The following is a 23,613-nucleotide window of genomic DNA, read 5'->3' as shown; positions in this document are numbered from 1 at the left end:
ACCCAATCACTTCACCTCTCTGAACCCCACTTTTTAAATATTTCTCATAGGTTTGTTGTGAGGAAAATGTTTCACTTCAAAGATCTCTGTGATCTCTGATTACAGCTCCCTTACCTGTCGTCTCTGTTACCTTATACTCAACAAACCAGTGAGTTCCAACACTGGAGGTCACCCACTCCTTGAAACTCTCCATTGGCTGCTATAACACTGTGATAACAATAATGACAATAATAACTACCATTTAGATGGCACTCTAAGGTTTACAGAGCACTTCACATTTATTATCTCATGTGATCCTCATAACAACTCTGTGAGGTAGGTAATACAGTTATTCCCATTTTACAGATGATGAAACTGAGGCTGAGAGGTTAAGTAACTTGCCCAAGGTTACACAGCTTGGAAAGAAGGAAACAAGCATATTTTTTTAGGCAATTGGGGTTAAGTGACATGCCCACGGTCATACAACTAGTATCAAGTGTCTGGTCTGAGACCGGATTTGAACTCAACATCTCCTGACTCCAGGACAGGTGCTGTATCCACTGTGTCATCTGGCTGCCCCAGAAACAAGCATTTATTAAATGCCTGCTATGTGCCAAATGCCATGCTAAAAGCTTTGTGAATAATATCTCATTTGAGCCTTACAACCACCCTGGAGGGTAGGCACTATTATTATTCCCATTTTACAGTTGAGGAAACTGAGGCAGAGGTTAAGTGATTTGCCCAGGATCACATGGCTAGAAAATACTGAGGCTAGATTTAGCTCTTCCTAACTGTAGGCACAGCATTCTATCCACAGTTCTACCTAGGAGGTATCTGAGGTAGGATTTGAACATGGCTCCTCTTAACTCCAAGTCTAGAACACTTACCCACTGTACCACCTAGCTGCCAACAATTTCCAGTTAACTGACTTCCAAGTTTCTTGCCAGCTCCAATATACTAGCTATTTTAGGAGACCTGTGGTAAATCCAGGAAAAGTGAAAATTCTTTCTATAAATCAATGAATCACTATGTAAAGCCACCACCTCAATATAACTGTTCTATAGGTTAGATTCAAAGAAAATATGTTTTCTTAAAGAAAGCATAACAGAACTTATCTCACTGATCGATGAATAGTTATGAAACACAGGGATATGGTGTTGTTGTGCCCAGCCTATGAAGGAGCATGTTAAGGAAGATGTAAAGTTATGTAGAATGGTCCTAGGTTTCACTCTAGGGAGACTCTTGGACCTTATAATACTTCATATTTTGCATGCATCAGTTTGGACTACAGACCAATTCCCATTCGTGGTCATAGTAGGAAATTTGCTGCCAGGCTGAGTCAGTTCTTGAGGTCTAGGGAATATCTGATCGGGGTTGGGGGAGGGTATTTGTGTTGGGTAGTTCCTGCTTCCTTAGATGTCTTCTAAGCCACCCTGGCAAAAAATAGATGCCAATGGAAAACAACAGGACTTGCAGTAGGGAGGACTTAGATGTATATCTTGACTCTGACACTTCTTATACGATCGTAGGCAAGACGCTTAATTTCTTTGAGCCTCATCTATAAAATGGAGATGAAAATACTTGTCCTAGCCACTTCCTAGGGTTTATAAACCTTAAAGGGTGATGTAAATTTGAATTATTATTCAAATTACTATTAGGATCTAGTCAGAGCAGCCTGAAGGTGTATAGGTTCATAGATTCAGAGCTAAAAGGGATTTTATGGGTCATACTGCCTGAGACTCCAGGAGGTTACATGACCTGCCCCAGCTCTCACAGATAGTAAGAGAGGTATGACTTTTGTGGAAATTTTGGTAAGGTGTAAAAATTGTCCAGTGGTTGCTATGTTCACCTTCACCTCTTGTCCCACTTTAGGGGAAAGGTATCGGGAACAAGGATGTGTGATTATCAGATTAGGAGCAAAATATTAATTGTATGCTTCTTTACTATGTGAGTTTAAGGGTGTTATAAAAAGCAAGGAAATAGTAGGAGCAAAAATTGGCATTCTAAAGAGCTTCAATATTGTACCAATAAATAAATAAAAGTTTCTCTTAAGGCATTTTTACCCTGGCATTTTCAGTCCAGATTTTGCTTTCTGAATATTAAATGGTGGATACTGACCATGTAGCTCCGTGTGAGTGTAACCACGAATCCCTAAAGTTGAAAGCTTCCAGCATGTTAATTGGAATCTGTTTTAGTCTTTCCCTCGAACTTTGTTTTCAATTAACTGAAGGCTACTTGTTTTTCTGATACATTAGTATCAAAAGTGTTCCTGAAAAAAGACTCTAAAACTGATACAAAAGCAAGTAGTCATGGCTAAGTCACTTAGAGTCCAAGACAAATGAGAAATATACTTTCTGTTGAGTGGAAATAGACAGTCTGACAGAAATACAGTTCTTCCTTCTGATCCAGGGCTGACATCCTGCTTTTGCTGTCCCTGAAACTGCATGGGCAGTCTTAGTACATTTAACCCCGCCCCTCCTTGAGAAATCCAGCCTTTATTTATACAATGTCTGTGGTCCAGCTGAGCTCAGAGGGTGCCTGCGTGTGTTGTGTGTTTGTGTGTGTTTGCTCGTGTGTGGGGGGACGCCTGCATGTGGTGGAGGAGATGTTCTGGAGTCATAAGATCGTCTGGTTCCGAGTGGTTTTAGTCTGCGAACTATTAAGGGATCATGGAGAACTTTTTTTCGGGTAACAAGAGAACTAAGTAAGTACACAGAACTTTGAACTTAAATCTGAATGAAATGAAGGGAAGCGGTTTTAACAGTGAAGACAATCCATTCAATCTGGATGTTCATTTTTTTCTTAAATCCATAAATGCTTAGAGGAAAATGTCAGTTTTAAACTGAATGGGGACTGTTTTAAGGAGCATAAAAGTAGAATGATTTAAAGTGGAGAGGGGAAAAAACTGAGAAACTGCTAAGGAAACCTGGCCAGCATCCAGCTGTGTTACAAGCTCTTTTGGTTTTAACTGATTGCATTCTTAGATGCTATGATCTGATTTGAGCTTTTTTCTTTTTCTTTTCTTGTCAAGCTGAGGCCAAGACTTCCGCTCCTTGACTGAGTGACTTAAAGGATGTTATAAAAACAAGACAGTGTAGGAAGCTAAAGATTGGCACCATATGGAGCTTAGATTTATTAATTACGGCTATCATCATTAGTCTGGGTTCTTAAACCCACGTTGGGCATATGACTGTCACTCATGGAAGCATTTTTGTCCATTGTTCACTGACTTTGGGGGACCCCATGGTTCCTTGGCGAGCTTTCTTGGAAAGTTCAGGAGAAGGCATGGAGCAAACTTGACTTCGCTGTGGAAAAAAAAAAGAGGACACGTTTCTGCCTTTTACACTGCCAACAACAACAACAAATAGCTGCTATGTGTTTTCCAGCAATGTGGACAGGGGCCAAGTGAAGGTGAACTGGTCATGGTTTGTCGCCAGATCTTCCTCTGTCGCCGGCGTTTCTGCCCAAGACCCTTCTTTCTGGGCTTAGTGGTAGCAATCTGCCTCTTCTACCAGACTCTGACACTCATAGGGACGAGGAAACTTATATCAGCTGTTACTGGGGCTTCCCCATACAAAGTGGCTGAAAGTTATCAAAGCCAATCCAAGGAAACTGCCACAAGGGATACATATTGCTTCCCGTCATCAGATGGCGCACAGGTAACCCAAAAGGTAAGCAAATCTAATGAATTTAAGTGAGACCACTTTTCACAAGGGTAGCACTCTGCCTTTCTCTCTGTTATTCCTGTATAACTAAAATTAACCTTCATGTGGTCTGAAAGAGATCCAGAGTATAAACAGAGCTGAGAATGACCTCACAACAATGTGAAGTTCAAAAACCCATGTCAACATTAACTCGAGCCTTTAGCATGCTTGTTGCCGGCCAGAAAATCCTAAATAAATTTGCTTAAACTATTCCATAATTATTCTCTCCCCCTGTCTCTCTTCTTATCTCTTCTTATCTCTCTCTCCTTATCTCTCTCTCTCTCTCTCTCTCTCTCTCTCTCTCTCTCTCTCTCTCTCTCTCTCTCTCTCTCTCTCTCTCATCTTCTCTCTCCTTATCTCTGTCTCTTTCTCTCAGAATTTCAGTTCATCATGGCTAACTGACAGATACTTTTTGGGTAGGTTTTATGCTTTTTAAGTTTTTAGAAATGCTCTTTCAGGGCAAGCATGTAAATCAAAGATTCATAGAACTTCATAAAAATAATGTCTCTTTACACCAGACCATGGGTATTAATGTCAAGAACTATGGGAGCAAAATAATAACCATATATTCCTTTACTACATAAATGTGTTTGAAGATTTTCTATGACTTCTTTAAAAAACTTTTTGAATGTATTTTTAATAAGTGGAATGCAATGTTTCTAAAAATATTTTCTGTCTCATTGACAATCTTTAGGAAGTGCTTCACATGAAAATCACAATAGTCAGTAATCTACAATATTAGAAAAGTATAGATTATGCTTACAGCCCTTCTGGGAACTTTGACAAATCTTGTCAAAAACATTCCTACTCCACACACAGTACATACACCACAGCTTCAATACTACACTGTCCTCTAAGTTCCTTACTATAGATAGAGCAATGTGAGAGTGAAATCCTTCTGATATTACCAGCAATAAACTCCCATGACAGTGAACCTGCCTTATACTGAATTGCATACTATCATAGTTAGATTTGTAACAAGACTCCATTGCAATTATTTTTATTTGGGAATCTGGTGCTAGTACATTATAACTACATTAGAAGTGCATAGCACCAAGGATATTGATAAATGGAATAGAACTTTATTGAATGATTGTTCAAATAGGTTTCTGAACAGAAATCAATCAATTCACCAAGTATTTTAAACATCATGGAAGATATTCTCTTGTTCAATAAACTCCAGTGTCTCTCTATAACCTCTAATAAAAAATACAAACTATTATGCTTGGCATGGAAGGCCTTTCACAATCTGGATCCATCCTACTCTTTAAGGTTTATTCTATGTAATTGCCCTTGGCGTATCCTACAATATGACCTGTCTGGCTGTTGAGCTGTTTCTCAGACACAACATTCCATCTCCGGACTCCATGCCTTTGTAAAGGCAGTCTCCCATGACTGGAATGCATTTTTGCTTCATCCTTCATTGATACCTCTTAGAAAACTTAGTTTCCTTCAAGGTCCAGTTCAAGCACCAGCTCTTTCTTACATGAAGTCTTTCCTGATATCCCTAGATGTTAGCAACCTTCTCCTAAAATTACCTTCATTTTATTTTAATCTAATCTATATATATACTTGTGCATGTATATATGGTCCATTTGTCCTTCCATACCCACTCCCCTGAACTAGTGGGGATTGTTTCACTTTTGTTTTTTTTATCTCTTGGGCCTAGCACAGTGCCTAGTACGTTTAATGTATGTATGTTGATCAATTAACTGATTTAAGATACAGTCTCATTAAGGAGCTTACTGCATAGATATAATAGATAATAGCTATAACATAATGGAGTATAAGACAAAATATATGTATGTATATGTGTGTGTATTCTTAAAGTGCATATATAAAAAGAAGTATATATATATATATAAAGTAGAATATATAATATACATAAAGAAGTATGTGTATATGTATATGTATGTAGTATGTGTGTGTATATATGTGTATGTGTGTGTGTTCCATCTATCTATCTATCTATCTATCTATCTATCTATCTATCTATCTATCTATCTATCTGTCTGTCTATCTATCTGATTGTGATCAGGGCTGAATAGGGATCTAGACAAAGTACTTGAAGAAATATAAGGAGAGATCACAGAAGGCGAAAGTGATAAATAAGCAAGGAGAAAGACTTCAGTAAAAGGAATATCTACAATCATGCTTTGTAGGTGTGTAGCAGATAACACTGGGGATCCAGACAAGCATTTGTCTAGAATTAGAAAGAATCTCAGAGGCTACTCAGACCAAATAGCAGAGTTTGCTTAGAATGTGTGTGTGTAAACAGAAGTAGAATGAAATAAGACTAAAAAGGCAGGTTGGAGCCAGACTATGGCCTAAAACGTCAACCTTTGGAGTTTTTTATCATCGAAAGGTTTCACTGCTGAAAGGTTTTCAGACAATTGGACTTCCACACTAGGAAAGCTATTTTGGCAGCCATGTGAAGAATGAGTTGGGAGAGGAAAGACTCAAGGCAGAGTGACCAGTTAGAATGATATTACATTTGATTGATGGATTCAGTAAAAGCTTTTTGGAGGCAAAGTACTTGAGATAACAGCTAATAACAGCAGCCGCAAAAACAACTTTGACAATAAAAACTAGCATTTGTATAGCACCTACTGAGTGCTCAGCACTTTACAAATATTTCATACTTAAAACAAATCTGGGAGGGAAGTGCTATTATTATTCCCATTTTAGAATAAGGAAAACTGAGGCAAATAAGGGTTAAGTGACTTGCCCAAGGTCACACAGTAAGTTTTTAAAGCTGGATTTGAACTCAGGTCTTCCTGACTTCCTGACTCCAGGCCCACCGCTCTATTCCCTACATCCTAAGCCCTAAAGGATGGATAGAATTTCAACAGACAAAAATTGAGAAGGTAGGGAGGGCAGGTATTACAAGTAGGTAGAATTGCATGAGTAAATGCTCTGGGCCAGGAAAGTAAGAGGGAAGAATAAGAATTGTTGGGAACATAGAGTTTCTGTAAAAGAATAGTGGGAAAGACAGATGGAGGTTTTATTGCAAAGGACCTTGTATGCCAGGTTAAGAAGAATGGATTTTATTTTGTTGTCAGTGAGAGGTCACTGAAGGTTTATGAGCTAAGGAATGGCACAATTTGAACTATGCTTTTAAAAAGTTTAATTGGTCTGTAGTGTAGAGGACAGATTGGCTCCTCTTTTTCTGTAAAGGTTATCACTAACCTTCACGATTTGGAAATCATACTTGACTCCTCAGTCACCATCACCCCACATATCCAATCAATCACCAGATCTTGATTCCGCATCAACAATATATCTAGCAACGATTGATCGCCTTCTTGCTGTTTGTACATCCAGCAATCAATCAAGCAGTAAATATTTATTAAGTGCCTACCGCACCCTAGTTCAAACTTTCAGTACCTTGCATGTGAACAACTAGCTTTCTAATTTGTCTCCCTTCCCCAAGTTTTTTCCTTCTCCAGTCTGTCCTCCATCTGCCAAAATAATTTTTTTTTGTGTGTCACTCTCCTGTTCAGTAGACTACAGTGGTTCCCTGTCAAATCAACTAGCCCTGAAAATGGGTGGTGCTACAGCATCAGGCCTACACCTGGGTCTTTGTTGGTTCCCTGCTTTTTCTACAAAGTATGAACTTTTTCGTTTGGTGTTTAAATCCTTTCTGCCTCTCACATGCTCTTTGGGCCAGCCAAACTGGACCATTTGCCGTTCCTCACATGATACCCACTATCTCTTTTCTCCATGATTTTAGACTGGCTATACTCCAAGGCACTCCTCAACTCCATATCTTAAAAATCCGCAACTGCACTTCCCGAATTACATTTTATTTATTCTGTGTCTTCTGTATATACTAATATATGTTATTTCTAATGATATACTATTTGTAAAGCATTTAGCATAGTGCCTAGCACACAGTAGGCTTCAAAATCCTTATTCCCTTTCACCCTATTATTATCTCCCTTGATAAAATGCGAGCTTCTTGAAGACAGAAATGGTTTAACTTTTGTTTTTGTATCCCAGCAAGTCAAGTCAACAAGTATTTATTCAGTACTTACTATGGCCCAGTTACTATGTTAAATACCGGGGAGAGAGAGAAAGAGAGAGAGAGAGACAGACAGACAGACAGACAGACAGACAGACAGAGACAGACAGAGAGAAAGACAGAGAGAGAGAGACAGACAGACAGACAGAGACAGAGACAGAGAGACAGAGACAGACAGACAGAGGTAAAATCCAGTTCCGTTTCTCAAGGAATTCAAAGTATGATGGGGAAGACAATGTACCAACAATTATATACAAATAAGATCTACACACAGGCTAACTTGGAGATAATCAGAGGGAAGGCACTGGTATTACAGAGGACTGGAAAAGTCTTCTTGCCCAAGATGGGACTTTGGCTGAGACTTGAAGGAATCAAGGGAAGCTAGAAGGCAGAGGTGAGGAAGTATTCCAGGCACAAGGGATAGCTGAAGAAAATGGTGAGAGTCAAGAGATGGCACGTAGTATATGAGCAAGCATACTATTGGACCCCCAATACAATGTTTTCATCTTCTACCTCAGACCACTTCTCCAAAGAAAAATGTAAGGTCTATACTACTACTTTGTGAAATCACAATTGTAAGGATTTATAATTATATGAAATAATATAGAGCTAAAGCCTTTCTTGACTTTGACTAATTTTTTTTCTATTTTGACTCCTTTTCAGTGCTTATTCTGTTATCAATCAGAAGGTTAAAAAACACCTTAACTTTGAGACATATGTGACAATAATAGACAATTAATATAACTTGTAGTCAAATGCAAGCATTTTAAACTGTCCTATAATTATAGTGGGGGTTTTTTGTTTGTTTTTTTTAGTTCAGACCCATGATTTCACTGGTGCAGGGAGTTTCCAGGGAAGAAGCTCCTTTTATCATTGCAGATCCATAAGCAATCTTCAACTTACAGTCATCAAGTATTACCTGGAGAAACAAGGGGGTTATGAGACCTACCCAAGGTCATGTTGCTGGCATATGACAGATGTGGGATTTTAAACTGAGGTTGTCCTAACTCTGAAGCTAGCTTTCTATCCACTGTGCCATATTGCCTTTGAATTTCAGGGTATAAATTTGTTTCTTATTTTTCCCCCCCTAGTTTGTAGAAGTGGTACAGCATAGTGAAAGGAATGTAATCTTGGAGTCAGGAAGACCTGAGTACAAACCACTTAATCCTATGGGCCTCAGTGACGTAGAACTTTTATATGAAATTGTACTGGTTACTTGGCATCGCTTTGGTGGAAGAAATTCTCATACTGGGAGTTGCTCACACTGACTAAATCAAATCCTTCTCTATTCCTGTATTTTTTCCAGTTTAGTCCCCTACTTACTAACATCTCATCCTTATTTGGAAGCATCTAGCTTAATGGGAGGGTAGGTAGGTGCCACAGTAAGTAGAGTGCTGGGCCTGAAGTCAGGAAGACTCATCTTCCTGAGTTCAAATCTGGCCTCAGACACTTACTAGATGTGTGACCCTGGGCAAGTCACTTAACTCTGTTTGCCTCAGTTTCCTCATCTGTAAAATGAACTGGAAAAGAAAACGGCAAACCACTCTAGTATTTTTGCCAAGAAAACCCCAAAAGGGGTCATAAAGAGTCACGCCTCACTGAAACAACTGAACAACAAAGCTTACCGGAAAGTTCAATTTATTATATTTAAAGTGATTGTCTCACTTTAATTTTTGTCTCAAACATTTACTAAATTTAAAAAAAAATAAACTCTTAAAAAACTAATCTCTAAAAGTAGTTGGATTTTTTTTTAGGTTTTCAAGTTTCTGTTTTTAAAAATGCCTGGGATGGTATTAAGTCAGGGAAGATGATATTTTGAGGACAAAGTTTTTATTCACTGACTTCAAAAGGTTTCTTATTTTCCTACTTGACTTTATATGACTTTTGTGTTTTTGCATGTAACTTTAGTCATATGTTAACTGTTAATGGTGTGCCTTCAACATTGGGTCTCCCTTTAGTTAGAAATCATATGAAACTCGTTGGCTGGCTGTCTAAAACATTCAATGCTGAATTCTTTTCCCAGAAATGCTGAACACATGTGATGGACATTATTTTAAATTGTTCACAGTCTTAAACAATTTTATTCCATAAGTTAGATACTGAAATCACAAGAAACACTTCAGAAGCCTCTTTGGTAAGGAGGAGAACTACATCTCCAAACATTTACCACCTGCTTCCATGTTTAGCTTATAATTTGTGCCATGTTTTGACATAGGGTGAATTTTCATGCATTGACTTTTCTCCAGGATATGAAGATGGAGAGTCAATCATGAAGAAGCTGGCCAAGAACAGATTTACATAAACCTTCCTTATATCTTTCTAAGAAAAGTAAAAGAGAAGGACATATATTCTGTAATTAATTATTTGAGGTACTTGACAAAAAGTGATTCAGGTAATGAAAAAAAATCCTTCCTAAGAAATATGCCATTTATCCTTTACAACTGCCTAAGACATTTATTTATTTTATAAATGAGAGGTTAAATTATTTCCTGTCATTGAGTTCCTAGCATAGTGCCTGGCATATAGTAGGCACTTAATAAATATTTGTTGAGTTGACTGAATTATTGAAAGATCAAATTAAAATTCCTCCTGACAACATACTAAGCAATTTATTAGCATTTTCATAGACTTACAGATTTCTGACCTTGCAGGAAGCCCAGAGGCCATATAGTCCAATTCTTTTCTGAAGAAAAATTCCCTCTAAAATGTACCAAACAATTAGAGTTCTTTCTCCTTTGGGTGTATATGTTGTAATCCATGCCTTTATTATTTTTAAATTACATTTCTGTACCTAAAAATATACAGCTTCAACTGTATTTAAATTTCACAAAAGACCTATTTTGGACTCCGTTATATAGGTTCATGAAAAGAGAAGGCATCATTGAAGGAAATAATAGTTTCAAATTATGGCTTTAGAATCACTCCAACTACTTTGATTGTTTTTAATTACAGTTCTTACTATTCATGAATGAGTATCTTGAAGTAGTTTAGTGATAATCATTTTTAAGAATACTTTGTCAGTCGAATCAGGAAGGGGTGTGGACCACAAAATAAAGATGTGAGCACTTCACCAATTATACCTTTAAGACCAAGATCTGGCTCATTGTCTAGCACTATTTTCAGGAAAGATTGAGATCATCATGTGGCCACTGCCAACTTTCCATATTGAGAAAGAACTCTCTCCCTGTTTTTGGCAAAATATAAACTGCTCTCTCCACTTTGCCCCTCCAAAGTGTTCTGCTAAGCAGATATTTTTCAAGTTAACTCCCCATTTTCTTCCTAGCTTTCTTTTCTGAAAGCTTAAGGGTTTTTTAAAATTATGTTTCAGCAGGTCTTAAAACAGTATCTACTTAAGCTTTCAAAAGAAGTTCTGTTATTGAAAAATGCGCAGAGAGACAACATGGTAGATTTGATATAGAATTAGCTTCAGAGTCAGGAAGATCTGGGATAGAATCTCAACAAGAAATAAAAAAAACAACCCTGCCATTTATATAACCCTTGGAAGTTTGTAAAGTGCTTGCTTTACATCTGTCATCTCACTTAATAATGATAAACCACATCACACAGAAAATTCTTGATGTTCTCACTAAGTAGAGAGATACAGCAGCCAAAGGCAATACAAATTTAGATTATAAAGTAATTTTTGAATTGTTATGAGTGAAGATGGTGAGCCAGTATAATCTCACAGAAAGGCAACTGAAGGGAAAATGAGTCTACAGCCAATTTGGTCTAATTCCCAACTAACCTTAATCATCCCAAGAGAATTTAGAGATGAAAATGAAAGGAAGACAACAAACAGGTAGAAATAGAGTAGATCTGTCAGAACTTCCATCACAAAATATTGCTTTCATCTATGACAGTACCCACTGCATTTGGGATCACCACCTCATTCCTTGAAGTGTGTTACATGAGGAAGAAGAAATGTTACTGGAGAAGAAAAAGATAGGAAGAACAACTGGACCAGACCAAGTAAACACAGAAGAAAACTATGTTAGAGGTGAAAAAAAAAATTTATAAACAGGTTTCAATTTTCAAAACATTGAAAAAATGGGAGATTCTGAAGGATCAGAAAATCAGAGATGGTATTATTATTATTATTATTATTATTATTAAAAACATCAAGAAGACATCAATAATAATAACTATTGACATTTAAATAGTGCTAGTCTATGCCTTTATAAAATCTTTATGAGAATGATCTATACACATCAGTATGGAGAGTCTCAAGTATCATATATTTGTATTGTATGCATATACATATATTATTATGCATACCCATATATTAGATATACATACATATATTGAGGGCATTCTTTAATAAAAATATGAGAAGAAAACTAACAGGGTTTTTCTAACAATTTTCTCTAGAGCAGGCCACATTTTCACATTTGTACAATTTATAGAAAAGTATAGAGAAATAAGATCCTCATGTTTTTAGTTTCTTTATTACAAAAAGCATTTAACTTTGTAGAGGAAAATGTAGCCTTAAAGACTCTAGTCTAACAAGGTATTTTCTATATATATGATGAGTTTATTCAAGATTTCTTGATAGACATAACAACAGAAGTAACCTTGTTCAACGATCCTCTGATAATCAACACCAAGTTAAGCCAAAAGAAAAAGGGAGAGGGACAGAATGTGTGCTTACCAGAGGGGTTCATTAGAGTCCAAATCAAAGAGGGATTCCATATAGATGGTGAGGTCCCCCTATGTTACTGTTTGGAGATGAATTGTGTTGTTTCAAAAAGCACCAGAATACTACGGAGTCTGTTCAGAGCTACCTAATTACTCAAAAGAGAGTGACAACAGCCCACAGGGGAAAAGACGAAAAGAAAAAGCGCGTCTCATATCCAGACTATGATATGCAATTTAGTGGGTCACCCACTAAATTAGTCCAACAGTAAATGTATCTTGAGTAGGCACTGTATTTAGACAATGAACTAGGATTTATACAGGAAGGAAGGAAACAAACATTTATTAAGCACTTCTTATGCACCAAGCTCTTTATAAATATTATCTTATTTGATCATCACTACCCTGGAGGGTAGGTGTTATTAATATTTCCATTTTACAGTTAAGGAAACTGAGACAGACAGAGGTGAAATAATTTGCCTAAGGCCACACAAATAATGTCTGAGCCAGATCTGAATTGAGGTTTTCCTAATTCTAGGCCTAGTGCTCTATCTAGTGGGATTCCTAGCTAGTTGCCTCTAGGAAGGGCCTAGGAAAATTGATATGGTGTTTGCTACCCAACAACTCCAAAAGAAATGCCAGGAGCAGAACATAGGTTTGTACACAATATTTGTAGATCTGACCAAGGCCTTTGATACTGTCAGTTGTTAGGACTTACGGAAAATTGTTAAAATTTGGCTACCCAGAGAAGTTCATCAGTACTGTATATCAATTTCATGATGGCATGCTTGCCCAGGTTCTGGATAACGGACAATGCTCTTGTGCTTTCCCAGTCACCAATGGGGTGAAACAAGGCTGTTTGCTAGCTCCCGTGCTTTTTTAGCATGATATTTTCAGCCACAATGTCAAATGCCTTCAATAAGGATGAACGTGGCATAAAGGTCAGCTACTGCACTGATAGTAAATTCTTCAACTTGAAAGGGCTACAAGCCAAGACCAAAGGAGAGGGAGTTTTGGTGCATGATTTTTATTTGCAGATGATTGTGCACTCAATGCAGCCTCTGAAGATGAGAAGCAAAAAGAGTATGGACAAATTTCTCTACTACTTTTGCTAATTTTTGCCTGACAAGTAACACCAAGAAAACACAGGTGCTCCATCAGTCACCACCACACCATCCATACATGGAACCGTCATTTACAGCAGATGGAGAAGTTTTAAATGCTGTGGAAAGTTCACTTACGTTGGCAGTATACTTTCTAGGGATGTTCACATTGACGATGAGGTTGATGCACACATTGCTAGAGCTAGCTCAGTGTTTGGGAGGCCATGAATGAAGTGTGGGAGAGAAAAGGTATTAGACTGACTATCAGAGTGAAGGTCTACAGAGCCATTGTGCTGACCTCATTGTCATATGCCTGTGAAACCTGGACAGTATACCAGCACCATGCCAAGAAACTGAATTACTTCCATTTGAATTGTCTTAGGAAGATTCTGAAGACCACCTGTCAGGATCAGATACCAGACATGGAGGTCCTTTCTCAAACTAACCGGCCAAACATTCAAACTCTACTGCAGAGAGTGCGACTTCACTGGGCTTGGCCATGTTGTTTGAATGCAAAATGTATGCTTGCCAAAAAGACTATTTTATGGAGAACTCACACAGCGCAAGCTCTCAGATGGTGGTCAGAAGAAGTGATACAAGGACACTCTCAAGGTCTCTCAAGAACTTTGGAATTGATTGTGTGCCATGGGAGACACTGGCACAGGACCTCTCAGCATGGCATGCCCACATCAGAAAAGGTGTTGTGCTTTGTGAGCAAAGCAGAACTGAAGTAGCTCAAAAGAAATGTGAGATGAGCAAATTTAGAGAATCCACCTCAAATGTTCACGTGGACTATTTGTGTCCAACCTGTGGTAGAGCATTCTGAGCTCATATTGGTCTGATCAGCCACAGTTGGAAACACTGAAACTTGACTCTAGCATAGTGATGTCATTTGGGTTCATTTCAAGAACCAAGGACAACAGCCATGAACAACAACAGGCTGGATTGGCTTTTGAGAAAATACATAGTACCCTAGTCATGAAACAGGAGCAAAAGATAACAAATGATCAGATTGAGCACTGCACTTGTACCCAAAGAATGGTGAAAGACTGAGATGAAGCCCTACTCCCCCAGCTGAAGGGTTTATGGGAGTACATAGACAAGAGTCACCTAGAGCAAGAAGTTATGGATGAGTTGTGGTCTGTGTGGTTGACAGGAGTAACCATATTGATGAGATCATAGATTCCATTGAAGAAATTTTGAAATATAAGCATAATTATTTTTTTGGCATATAGGAAGTCAGAAAACACATTAAACTGTAAGCAAATACATCTGAATAAGAAATCTTAGTACTTTCTGTTTGGAGAAACTGGTTCAGAACTCTAAACTGACAGAAAACAGAGCAAATTCCTACTGGGTATGACCATAGCGTTAGACTCCCTCTTTTACCCATTCTCTCTCGGTCTTCCTTGCCACCAGTCTTTACTTAGCATTGACCTGATTATGTCTACACATCCTGGAAGTAATATAGCCTTGACATAGAGGTGATATATGGCAGATTTAGGGGGTTCAGGAGGCCATTGGCTTCTTTTCTCCAAATGGGTAGTTTGCCCATTTGCAGAATAGTTTTAAGCCTCCTGTATTCGTCTTCTTATTCCCAAATGCTTTCTAGAATGAGTACCCTTGCTTATCTCTTTCTGCCTATTAGAAGTAATTAAGCTTCAGTTAGTGCATTAAATAACTTCTAATTCCCTTCTAACTTAGATTAATTCTAGACCTGACCAGTTATTTTCTTTACCTTTTCCTGCCTTCTCCTGTATCCCTAAGTAGACGTTTATTTCAGTTAACAAGACTTTCCTTTTAGAAATTCAAATACCTCTAAGAGGGCTAAAGATCTGTTGTTCCTGATCTAGTATGAAGTGGGGAAGGAGAGATAGGTGATTTTGTTGCATGATGCTTTGGACTTACCCTACCTATATCCATAGTAAAAGCAGTATGGCAGACTTAAAGTAAAATGAAGTTATGGGATAATTGCCTGATAGAGAGAAATTAGGAGTTTAAAAAGAGGTATGGAAAAGCAGATGTCATAGACAATATTTGATTATTTCAAAATATTTCTTAGGGCCAGATCTGTTCTAAGAAAGGATGAAGAAACACCTTTCATCCTCTTCTTGCTCCCTGGAATACCATTTCTAAGGATCTAGACTTTGGATTAGTACAATTAGTACAATTAGTACAATTCACCTGTCTTATTGGCTAAGTGGGCTTGGGTGAACTAGTATGGAAACCCATCTGCCTTTCGAAAATATTGATTCTCGATTTAACAATCAATTCAACAAACATTTATTAAATATCTGATATAGTGGAAAAGACATCACCTTTGGAGTTAGAATACTTCTTCTTGACCTCGAAAGCATGTGACGCTATTGAACACCCACTTTTCCTAGCTATCCTCTCCATTCTAGGTTTTCACATCTCTTCTTTTTCTTGGTTTCCTTTCTGCCTGAATGATCTCTCTCAGGCTCTTCTGCAGGGTTATCATCCATTTTCTGTCCTCAGGTAGGGGGCATACCCAAAAGTTCTGTCCTTGGCCCCCTTCCCTTCCTTCTCTCCAGACTCTCTTTTGGTAATCTCAGCAATATCCATGAGTTCAGCTATCATCTCTATGCAAATCTAGTCTAATCTCTTTCCTGACTTCCAACCTCTAAGGGCCCATTATTTTAACATCAATAGTCCTTCAGTGACATCTCCATATTCAATCACATATTGCAAACTGCCTCCTGGACATCTCTACCTGGCTGTTCCACAGAAAGGTAAAATTCAACTTCTCAAAAACCAAACTTAAAAAAAACAAAAACAAAAACAAACTCAATTTCTTTTTCTCCAAACCTCTTAACTTTCCTATTTTTGTCAAAGTCATTATCACGCTTCTAATCAGCCAGGTTCAAAACCTGAAAGTCATTCTTACCTCTTTACCCTCCTTCATTCTAAACAATCAGTTGTGAGATCTTTTCTATTCTATTTGTACATCTTACAGATCCACCCTTTTTACTTATACCACAACCAACCTGAATTCATGCTCTTATTACCTCTCACTCGGATTATTGCACTACCCTTATAACTGGTCTCTCTGAATCCAGACTGTTTCATTTTTAATATAGCCTCCACAAAGCTGCCAAACTAACATGCCTAAAGCAATGATATGATTATGTTATTCCCCAGCTCAAGAAGTTCTAGTGGTTCTCTGTTGCTCCTAGAATAAAATGCAAAATCCTTTCTTTGGCATTTAAAGTCTTCCACAATCTGGCTCCAATCTACTTCCAAAAATGATTTTGGAAAAATTCCCCTCCCACCCATTGCCCCCACACACATACATACACTTTTTGTTCCAGTCAAACTGGCTTCTTTGCTAAGCCCCATACACGCACGGCACACCATCTTCTGTCTCCATGTTGTGGCAGTCTGCCCCCCATATCAGAAATGCTCTTCTTTCTCACCTCTGCTCTTAAAATCCCACCCCTCTTCATGGCTCTCAGCTCATGTCCAACTCCTATGTGCCTTTCCCAGTTTCTCCAGTTGTTAATGGCCTGTCCCCAAATCACACTGAACTCATTTTGTGTAAATTTGTATTTAATCATTCATGTATATGTTGTTGCCCTTCCCTCAAATTGAATTTGAGCTTTTAGAAATTAGAGACTATTTTGAGGGTTTTTTGGGTTTTGCTTTGTTTTTTGGCTCTTTTGTCCTCAGTACCTAGCACAGAGCAGAATGTTAAGAGCATATTTTGAAAGCTGTAGGAAAGTGATAAATCCTTGTTGAATTTAATTGAGTTAGAGGACTTGGAGTCTTTGGTTTGACATTGGGCAATCACTGAGTTCTCTGGGCCAAAATGTCCTTATCTATATCTATCCTTATTCTTACCTACCAAATAAAGGATTTGGTTTTTAAAGTCCCCTTCTCATTCTAAATAGATCATCCCATTATGTACTGTGCTACACACTAGGTGTTCTGAGTTCCAAGAAACCAACTTTTGGGGAGGGAAAATGTGTTAAGTTGGAAATATTTTGACCTTTCATTTCCTCTTTGGTACACAAGTTTGAAGGCATCTAGTTTTTATTTGTGTTTCTCCCATTATAAAATATAAAGAAATATGATCTTAGGATTGCTGGTGATATAAAAGGGTTTCAAAATTTTTTTTTTGGCTAATCTCTTGTCAAAATAATGTTACAATTTAACTGTATCTGTTTCTGGAATGAATTAATCCTTTGTTTATGATAATTTATAAGATACAGATATTGCTTTGTTGATATCTCATCAAAAAGGATCATAGGCTTTTTTTATTATAGTAGTGATTGTTTTTGTAGTGGCTATGAGGATGAATTTCATTTTGCCCTAGTAAAATAGTCTGGAGATTTAAAAAAATTAGAAAGTTAAAAAAAACTGCTGTGAGGAGTTACGTTAGCTGCATTTGCCTTTGCTGTCTCTATCTGCAGTTCTTCCTAGAAAAAGACTGAAAGATCACTGACTCTAGAGTCAAAGGACTTGGGTTCAAATCTTAACTCTTACATTATCTGTGCAAACTTGGACTAGTTATTTAACTTCCCTGGGTCCGTTTCCTCATTTGAAAAATGAAGCATTTGACCTAGATAGATTTTTAAAGTTACTTTCAATTCAAGATTTATAAGTATATTTGATTACAAGAGAGAATCCAGGATTGTCTCTAGAAACGTAGGTACTTGTGGCCAGTCATGTTGTCTCTCCCTCTTTCCAACATCATGTTGGACACATAAATTCAATGAACAAAAGAACTGAGACACAAATTCATATTTTATAGATCTTTAAAGGTCTGCTATAATAGAAACAGATCTACATGATGTAGAAAAGTTCTTAGCCATATAATGTTGAATAAATGATTGCTACTCATGACTTCATATAAAATAAGTTTCAGGAACGCTTTTAAGCTTTTTATTTCTTTTGAAACATTTAGTGCCTTTAGCTCTTTATAACTTCACAATGAAGGACTTCACAATTTCTCAGTGTATGATGGGTCAGTCTAATCTCATATAAAATTTAAAAAGGTAGGGAATTTGATGTTGTCTCTCTCTCTTCATGGAACTGGTTAGTGATGATGATAAAACTGCAACCTGGTGAAACCTAGAACTCTTTTTGTTTTTGCATTAAATCGAAAAAACTATCCTAAGATAATAGCACTATTCACTAGATCCATGTTAGGTGCTAAATGTTTAGCATCACAACACCAAATTGGCCTTTATTTTTTTGGAGCCCTGACGGTTGTATCGTAGACCTTGAAGCAAATAAAGAGAGATCAGTATCTCACTGTACTGCCTATGTTGCACTTTACCCCTAAAATCGCTGCCCTAATTCTGTTTGTTCTCTCCAACTCTTCCTCCATTACCAAATTGCCATCATCAGCTTCATCTAGGTCTTTGTGGACTGAAATCCTCTTCTCCAGTCTTAACCTTATGGATGGATTAATCTTGGTTGTTTTAATTAGACAGTTTTCAGCTCTATTTAAACCATTCTGAAAAAAACATGATAATTTGGGCTACATAAACAAGTCAACTTTGCCTTTAAGAACTCCAGTTTAATGACAGGAAGAAACCAAATAAAAGAAAACTGAAAAGGGTGGGGAAAGAAGGTGGCTGTGTGGGGTAATCGTGGACAAAGTTTATGGGGGGGGGGAACCTGTGGCCTGGAGGTGACATGTGGCCTCCTAGGTCCTTGGATGTGGCCTTTTGACTAAATCCAAAGTTCACAAAACAAATCTCTTAATAAAAAGATTTGTTCTGTAAAACTTGGCTCAGTTAAAAGGCCGCACCTAAGGATCTAGAAGGCCACACATGTGGCTTCAAGGCCGCAGGTTACCCACCCCTGGTCTAGAGAGTCAGAAGTGAAGCCAGAGAGGAATGAAAGAATGAATATGGCTAACCTGGGCTTTTGGAGGCCTGAAAGATGGCCTACAGTTAAGAAGCAGGAAGTTCTGGGTTCAAGTTTACCTCTGACAAATACCTCCTGCAAATCATTTCATCTCTTAGTGCCCCAGTCGTAATTTTCTAAAACTACAAATTACAGCTTAGGCACCTACCTGAAGTGGTAGAGGGAGTTTCCTTCTTGGCAGTTTCCCATTCCAGTGAAATCACAGATCTAGTTTAAAACACAAACATTCAGTGATCTATAATTTCATGAGTGTGAGTTAACTCTCTTGACCATAGCTTTTGGCCACCTCTCTCTGCCTCATTAGATGATCTTTGGGAATAGCTATGCCCAGAAAGTCTATCACATTGCAACCTACCTAATGATGTACCTCTCCAAACTTGGCTCAGATGACACAGCATGCAGTGAACATATGGGTATGTATTTGTGTATATGTGCGTGCATGTGTGTGTGTGTGTGTGTGTGTGTGTAATATATGTATACACATATATGTGTGTATGTCTGTGTGTATATGTGTATACACACACACACACACACACGCAGTTTAATATAATTGATTTCCTTTGTAATCCTGTTTATTTTATTCTATGCATTTAAAAATATTATTCTGAGAAGGGGTCCAAAGGCTTCACTGGTCTTCCCAAGGGACCATAACACAAAAAAAGTTAAGAACCCTTCATAGAAACTGTCAATTACTGGACCTATACATATTCAAAGTCTTTTCCAGATTAATAGAGTTTACCAGCACTTTTGCCCTGCTGGTATAAACTTTGAAGGACTCAGGATCGCCTTAAACAAATTTTAATGCATGGATATTTTAACAACATGTGGATAAAGTCACAGTATTATGGCCTTCACATAATGAACCCTCAGCAAATACTACAGATAGCAATAACATGTGTCATTCATACCAGTATATAAATAATCTAAGCAGTTACTACATCTCTCTCTCTCTCTCTCTCTCTCTCTCTCTCTCTCTCTCTCTTATATATATATATATATATATATATATATATATATATGCATGTATGTGTGTATATATATATATATATATATATATATATATATATATATAATTTTGTGAAAGTTGATTAGAGAACCACGCGAAACTTTTATAATGAAACATGCCTATAAGTGAAAAATTGTGCATGCTGAGTTTTGTGTATGTTTTAAAATGAAACATAAACTTGCTTAGGTTAGTGAAATTTTGATGATGTTCCAATGCATCTCTTTCCTCTTAAGCCTTACTCTAATTCCTTATTGAGGCATGAAAGTAACCCTAACTTTAAAGGCTGGGCCAGCAGAAAAACTCTAGCAGGCCTTACCACACTGAAAAGGCTTTGATTACAGGCAAAATCGTGATAGTTATATGAGGACCAGATTAGCAGAGCTCAGAGTAGCTCACAGAAGGTGGATCAACAGGTAATTGATTTTATTTTGTCCACAGTGACTCATGGATCAATCAGCCAGAAATCATTTATTAAGCACTCACTCTTCCAGGCACTGTGCTAGATTCTGGTGATACAAATACAAAAAGTTATTGACTGAGGTGTGGAGGGGTTATAATTTGTGTTGGTGAAGGGCAAAGGTGAGCATTACATAAGTACTGTAGACAGCCTGACACAAGAACACAGACATTTTAACATATTTCATACTGATAGGCTACACAAGATTACTGATGAAATCATAAATCTTCTGAAGTACTGAAGAAATGTTGAACCTCATATTCAATTATGGTAAATTTTGTATGCCTCGAGGTATTATCGAGTCTGCAATTATTCCTCCTTCATGGTTTTATTTTCTCTTGTAGGATCAATGCCTTCCACAACTTTTTTCCTCTCAACAATTGTTCTTTTTTCTCCCTAGTGGAGTTAACATTTTATGTAAGAACATTCAGGGCCTGAAGTCACAGAATATGATGCAATGATAAGAACCGCTTCCTGTTATGTTATATTGCAGCATTCAAAAGATTCCGGGAGATTTCCTGGTTCAGTTTTTCTCCTCCCCTCAGCTGTTTATGAAAATTGTAATCTCTGGGAAGCTCTCTAAACCATGGGAAGATAACACGAAATCTCAAACTATGATTTATGTTCTCTTACAAAAGCCTTGCTGAATTTGGAAATTTCCAAGATTAAATGTGATATTTTTAACCCGTTTTTTGTGCAACCTGGTGGCTTGTTCAAAGTTTAAACCCTAATCCTTTGAAATAAAGTAGGCACCTGGCATCTTCAGGAGGGCAAAAACCAGTGCAGTACGCCCTGATCAAGCAACTATAATGATTTTTCCCCCAAAAAATTGTCTAATTATGAGAAACAGTTGCATCTAATATTAGTGGGACGGTGCCTTCCATAGAGCAGAATCTCATTGTAATACTGTTCTTCATTAAATGGATTCATCTAGTCTTCAGGTCAAATCACGTCCCCTCAAACACTTCTGTCAGTGGCAATTCCAGTAAACTATAAAATCACAGAGTTTGAAAGTTTGGTAGAGATCGCCTTCTCCAATCCTTTCTTCTCAACCTGTGCACTAAAAGCAGACTCTGAGGCTGAGATCCAACTAAGTACAGATCAATTCTCTGCTGCTTGTGCTAATTCTGGTCTGACAACACCAAGAAAACAGAGGTTCTCCACCAGCCATCCCTACACCATCTATATGTGGAATCATAGGTTACAGAGAATGGAGAAATGTGTAATGCTGTAGATAAGTGTACTTTATCTTGGCAGTGTACTTTCCAGGAATGTCCACATAGAAAATGAGGTTGACTCATGCATTGCCAGAGATAGCTCAGTATTTGGGAGGCTCCAAAGCAAAGTATGGGAGAGAAGAGATAGTAGACTTCCTACCAAGCTGAAGGTCTGTACAGCCATTGTGCTGATCTCATTGTTGTGTGCCTGTGAAACCTAAACAGTCTACCAGCTCCATGCCAGGAAATTGAATTGCTTCTATTTGAACTGTCTTAGAGATTCTAATGATGTCTCAGCAAAATAAGATACTGGATAGTGAAGTCCTTTCTAGAGTTCAACTGCCAAGCATTCAAACTCTACTGCAGAGAGCACAACTCCAATAGGCTAGCCATATTGTCTGAATGCCAAAAGTACATTTGCCTAAAAGACTGTTTTAGGGAGAACTCACACAAGGCAAGTGCTCACATGAAGGTCAGAAAAAGTGATAGAAGGACACTCACACCCTCTCAAAGTCTCTCTGAAGGACTTTGGAATCCATTGTGGATATGGGTGACACTGGCACAGGACTGCCCAGCATGGCATGCCTACATCAAAGAAGGTGCTATGCTCTATGAGCAAAGAATTGCAGTAGCTAGTGGAAATGTGAGACACACAAATTTGGAGACATCTCCATTCCAAATATTCATACAGACTATTTGTGCCCAACCTATGGTAGAACGTTCTGAGCTCATATTAGTCAGCTACAGTTGGACACACTGTACATTGACCCCAAGATAGTAATATCATTTTGGTCCTCTTTGAGTATGAAGGACAACAGCCACCACTTCTGAACCAGCCCATTCCATTTGGGGACAACTTTAACTGTTATGGAATTCTTCACTGTATTGAACTGAAATCTGCCTCCCTGTAGCTTCCATCCATCGGCTTTAGTTTAGCCCTCTCAAGGGCAACCAGAACATATTTAATCTCTCTTTCCTATGACAATCTTCTAAATATATGAAGATGGATAAGGACCTCCTTAATATTCCTCCCCACCTCCAACTGCTACCCCATCAAAGTGTGTTCTTTTCTCCAGGCTCAACATTTCCACTGATCCTTATTTGGCATAGTTTTCTCTTCAACATCGCACTAACCCCGCTCTGACACAGAATGACAGATTATCAGAAATAGAAAGGAGCTTGAGCTATAGTTTTTCAACAGATTTCCTAAACCCTGGTGGCCAGAACTGAGATGTTATCTAATGTTATCTATTTGGCAGACATGTCACACTTTGAATCACACTGAACTTGTGGTCTACCAAACCTCCCAGGCCAGTTTTACATGAGTTGCTTTCTTTTTTTTTTACCTACCTACCTCCTCCCCACCCCTCATCTTGCACTTGCACAGTTGATTTTTTGAACCCAGATTCTAACATTTATCCTGGTTTATTAAATTTGGATCATGGTGGGAACACCATGATCATACAATCCCATCCTCTTCAAGAAGCCTTTGTAGGTCTTCCTTAACTGCTAGTGTTTTCCATCTCAAATTATCTTCAATGTATCCTGTGTATACCTTGTGTGTATATAGTGGTTTGCATATTGTCTTCCTCA

General features: G+C 37.9%; 1 protein-coding gene across 1 annotated transcript in view; it reads left to right on the top strand.

Annotated features, from left to right (window-relative positions):
* Window positions 1-2,468: 2,468 nt before the first annotated feature.
* Window positions 2,469-23,613, top strand: part of CPED1 (cadherin like and PC-esterase domain containing 1) — a 421,919-nt gene continuing 400,774 nt past the window's right edge. The window contains 2 exon segments of the mRNA XM_020966339.2: window positions 2,469-2,683; window positions 3,011-3,650. Coding sequence (XP_020821998.1) covers window positions 3,402-3,650 — 249 coding nt within the window. The 5' untranslated portion in view covers window positions 2,469-2,683; window positions 3,011-3,401.

This window comes from Phascolarctos cinereus, unplaced genomic scaffold (assembly GCF_003287225.1).
Source record: "Phascolarctos cinereus isolate Bilbo 61053 unplaced genomic scaffold, phaCin_HiC Scaffold_1;HRSCAF=81, whole genome shotgun sequence".
NCBI lineage: Eukaryota > Metazoa > Chordata > Mammalia > Diprotodontia > Phascolarctidae > Phascolarctos > Phascolarctos cinereus.
The sequence above is the reverse complement of the archived record's forward strand: the minus strand, read 5'-3'. Positions and strand labels throughout refer to the sequence as shown.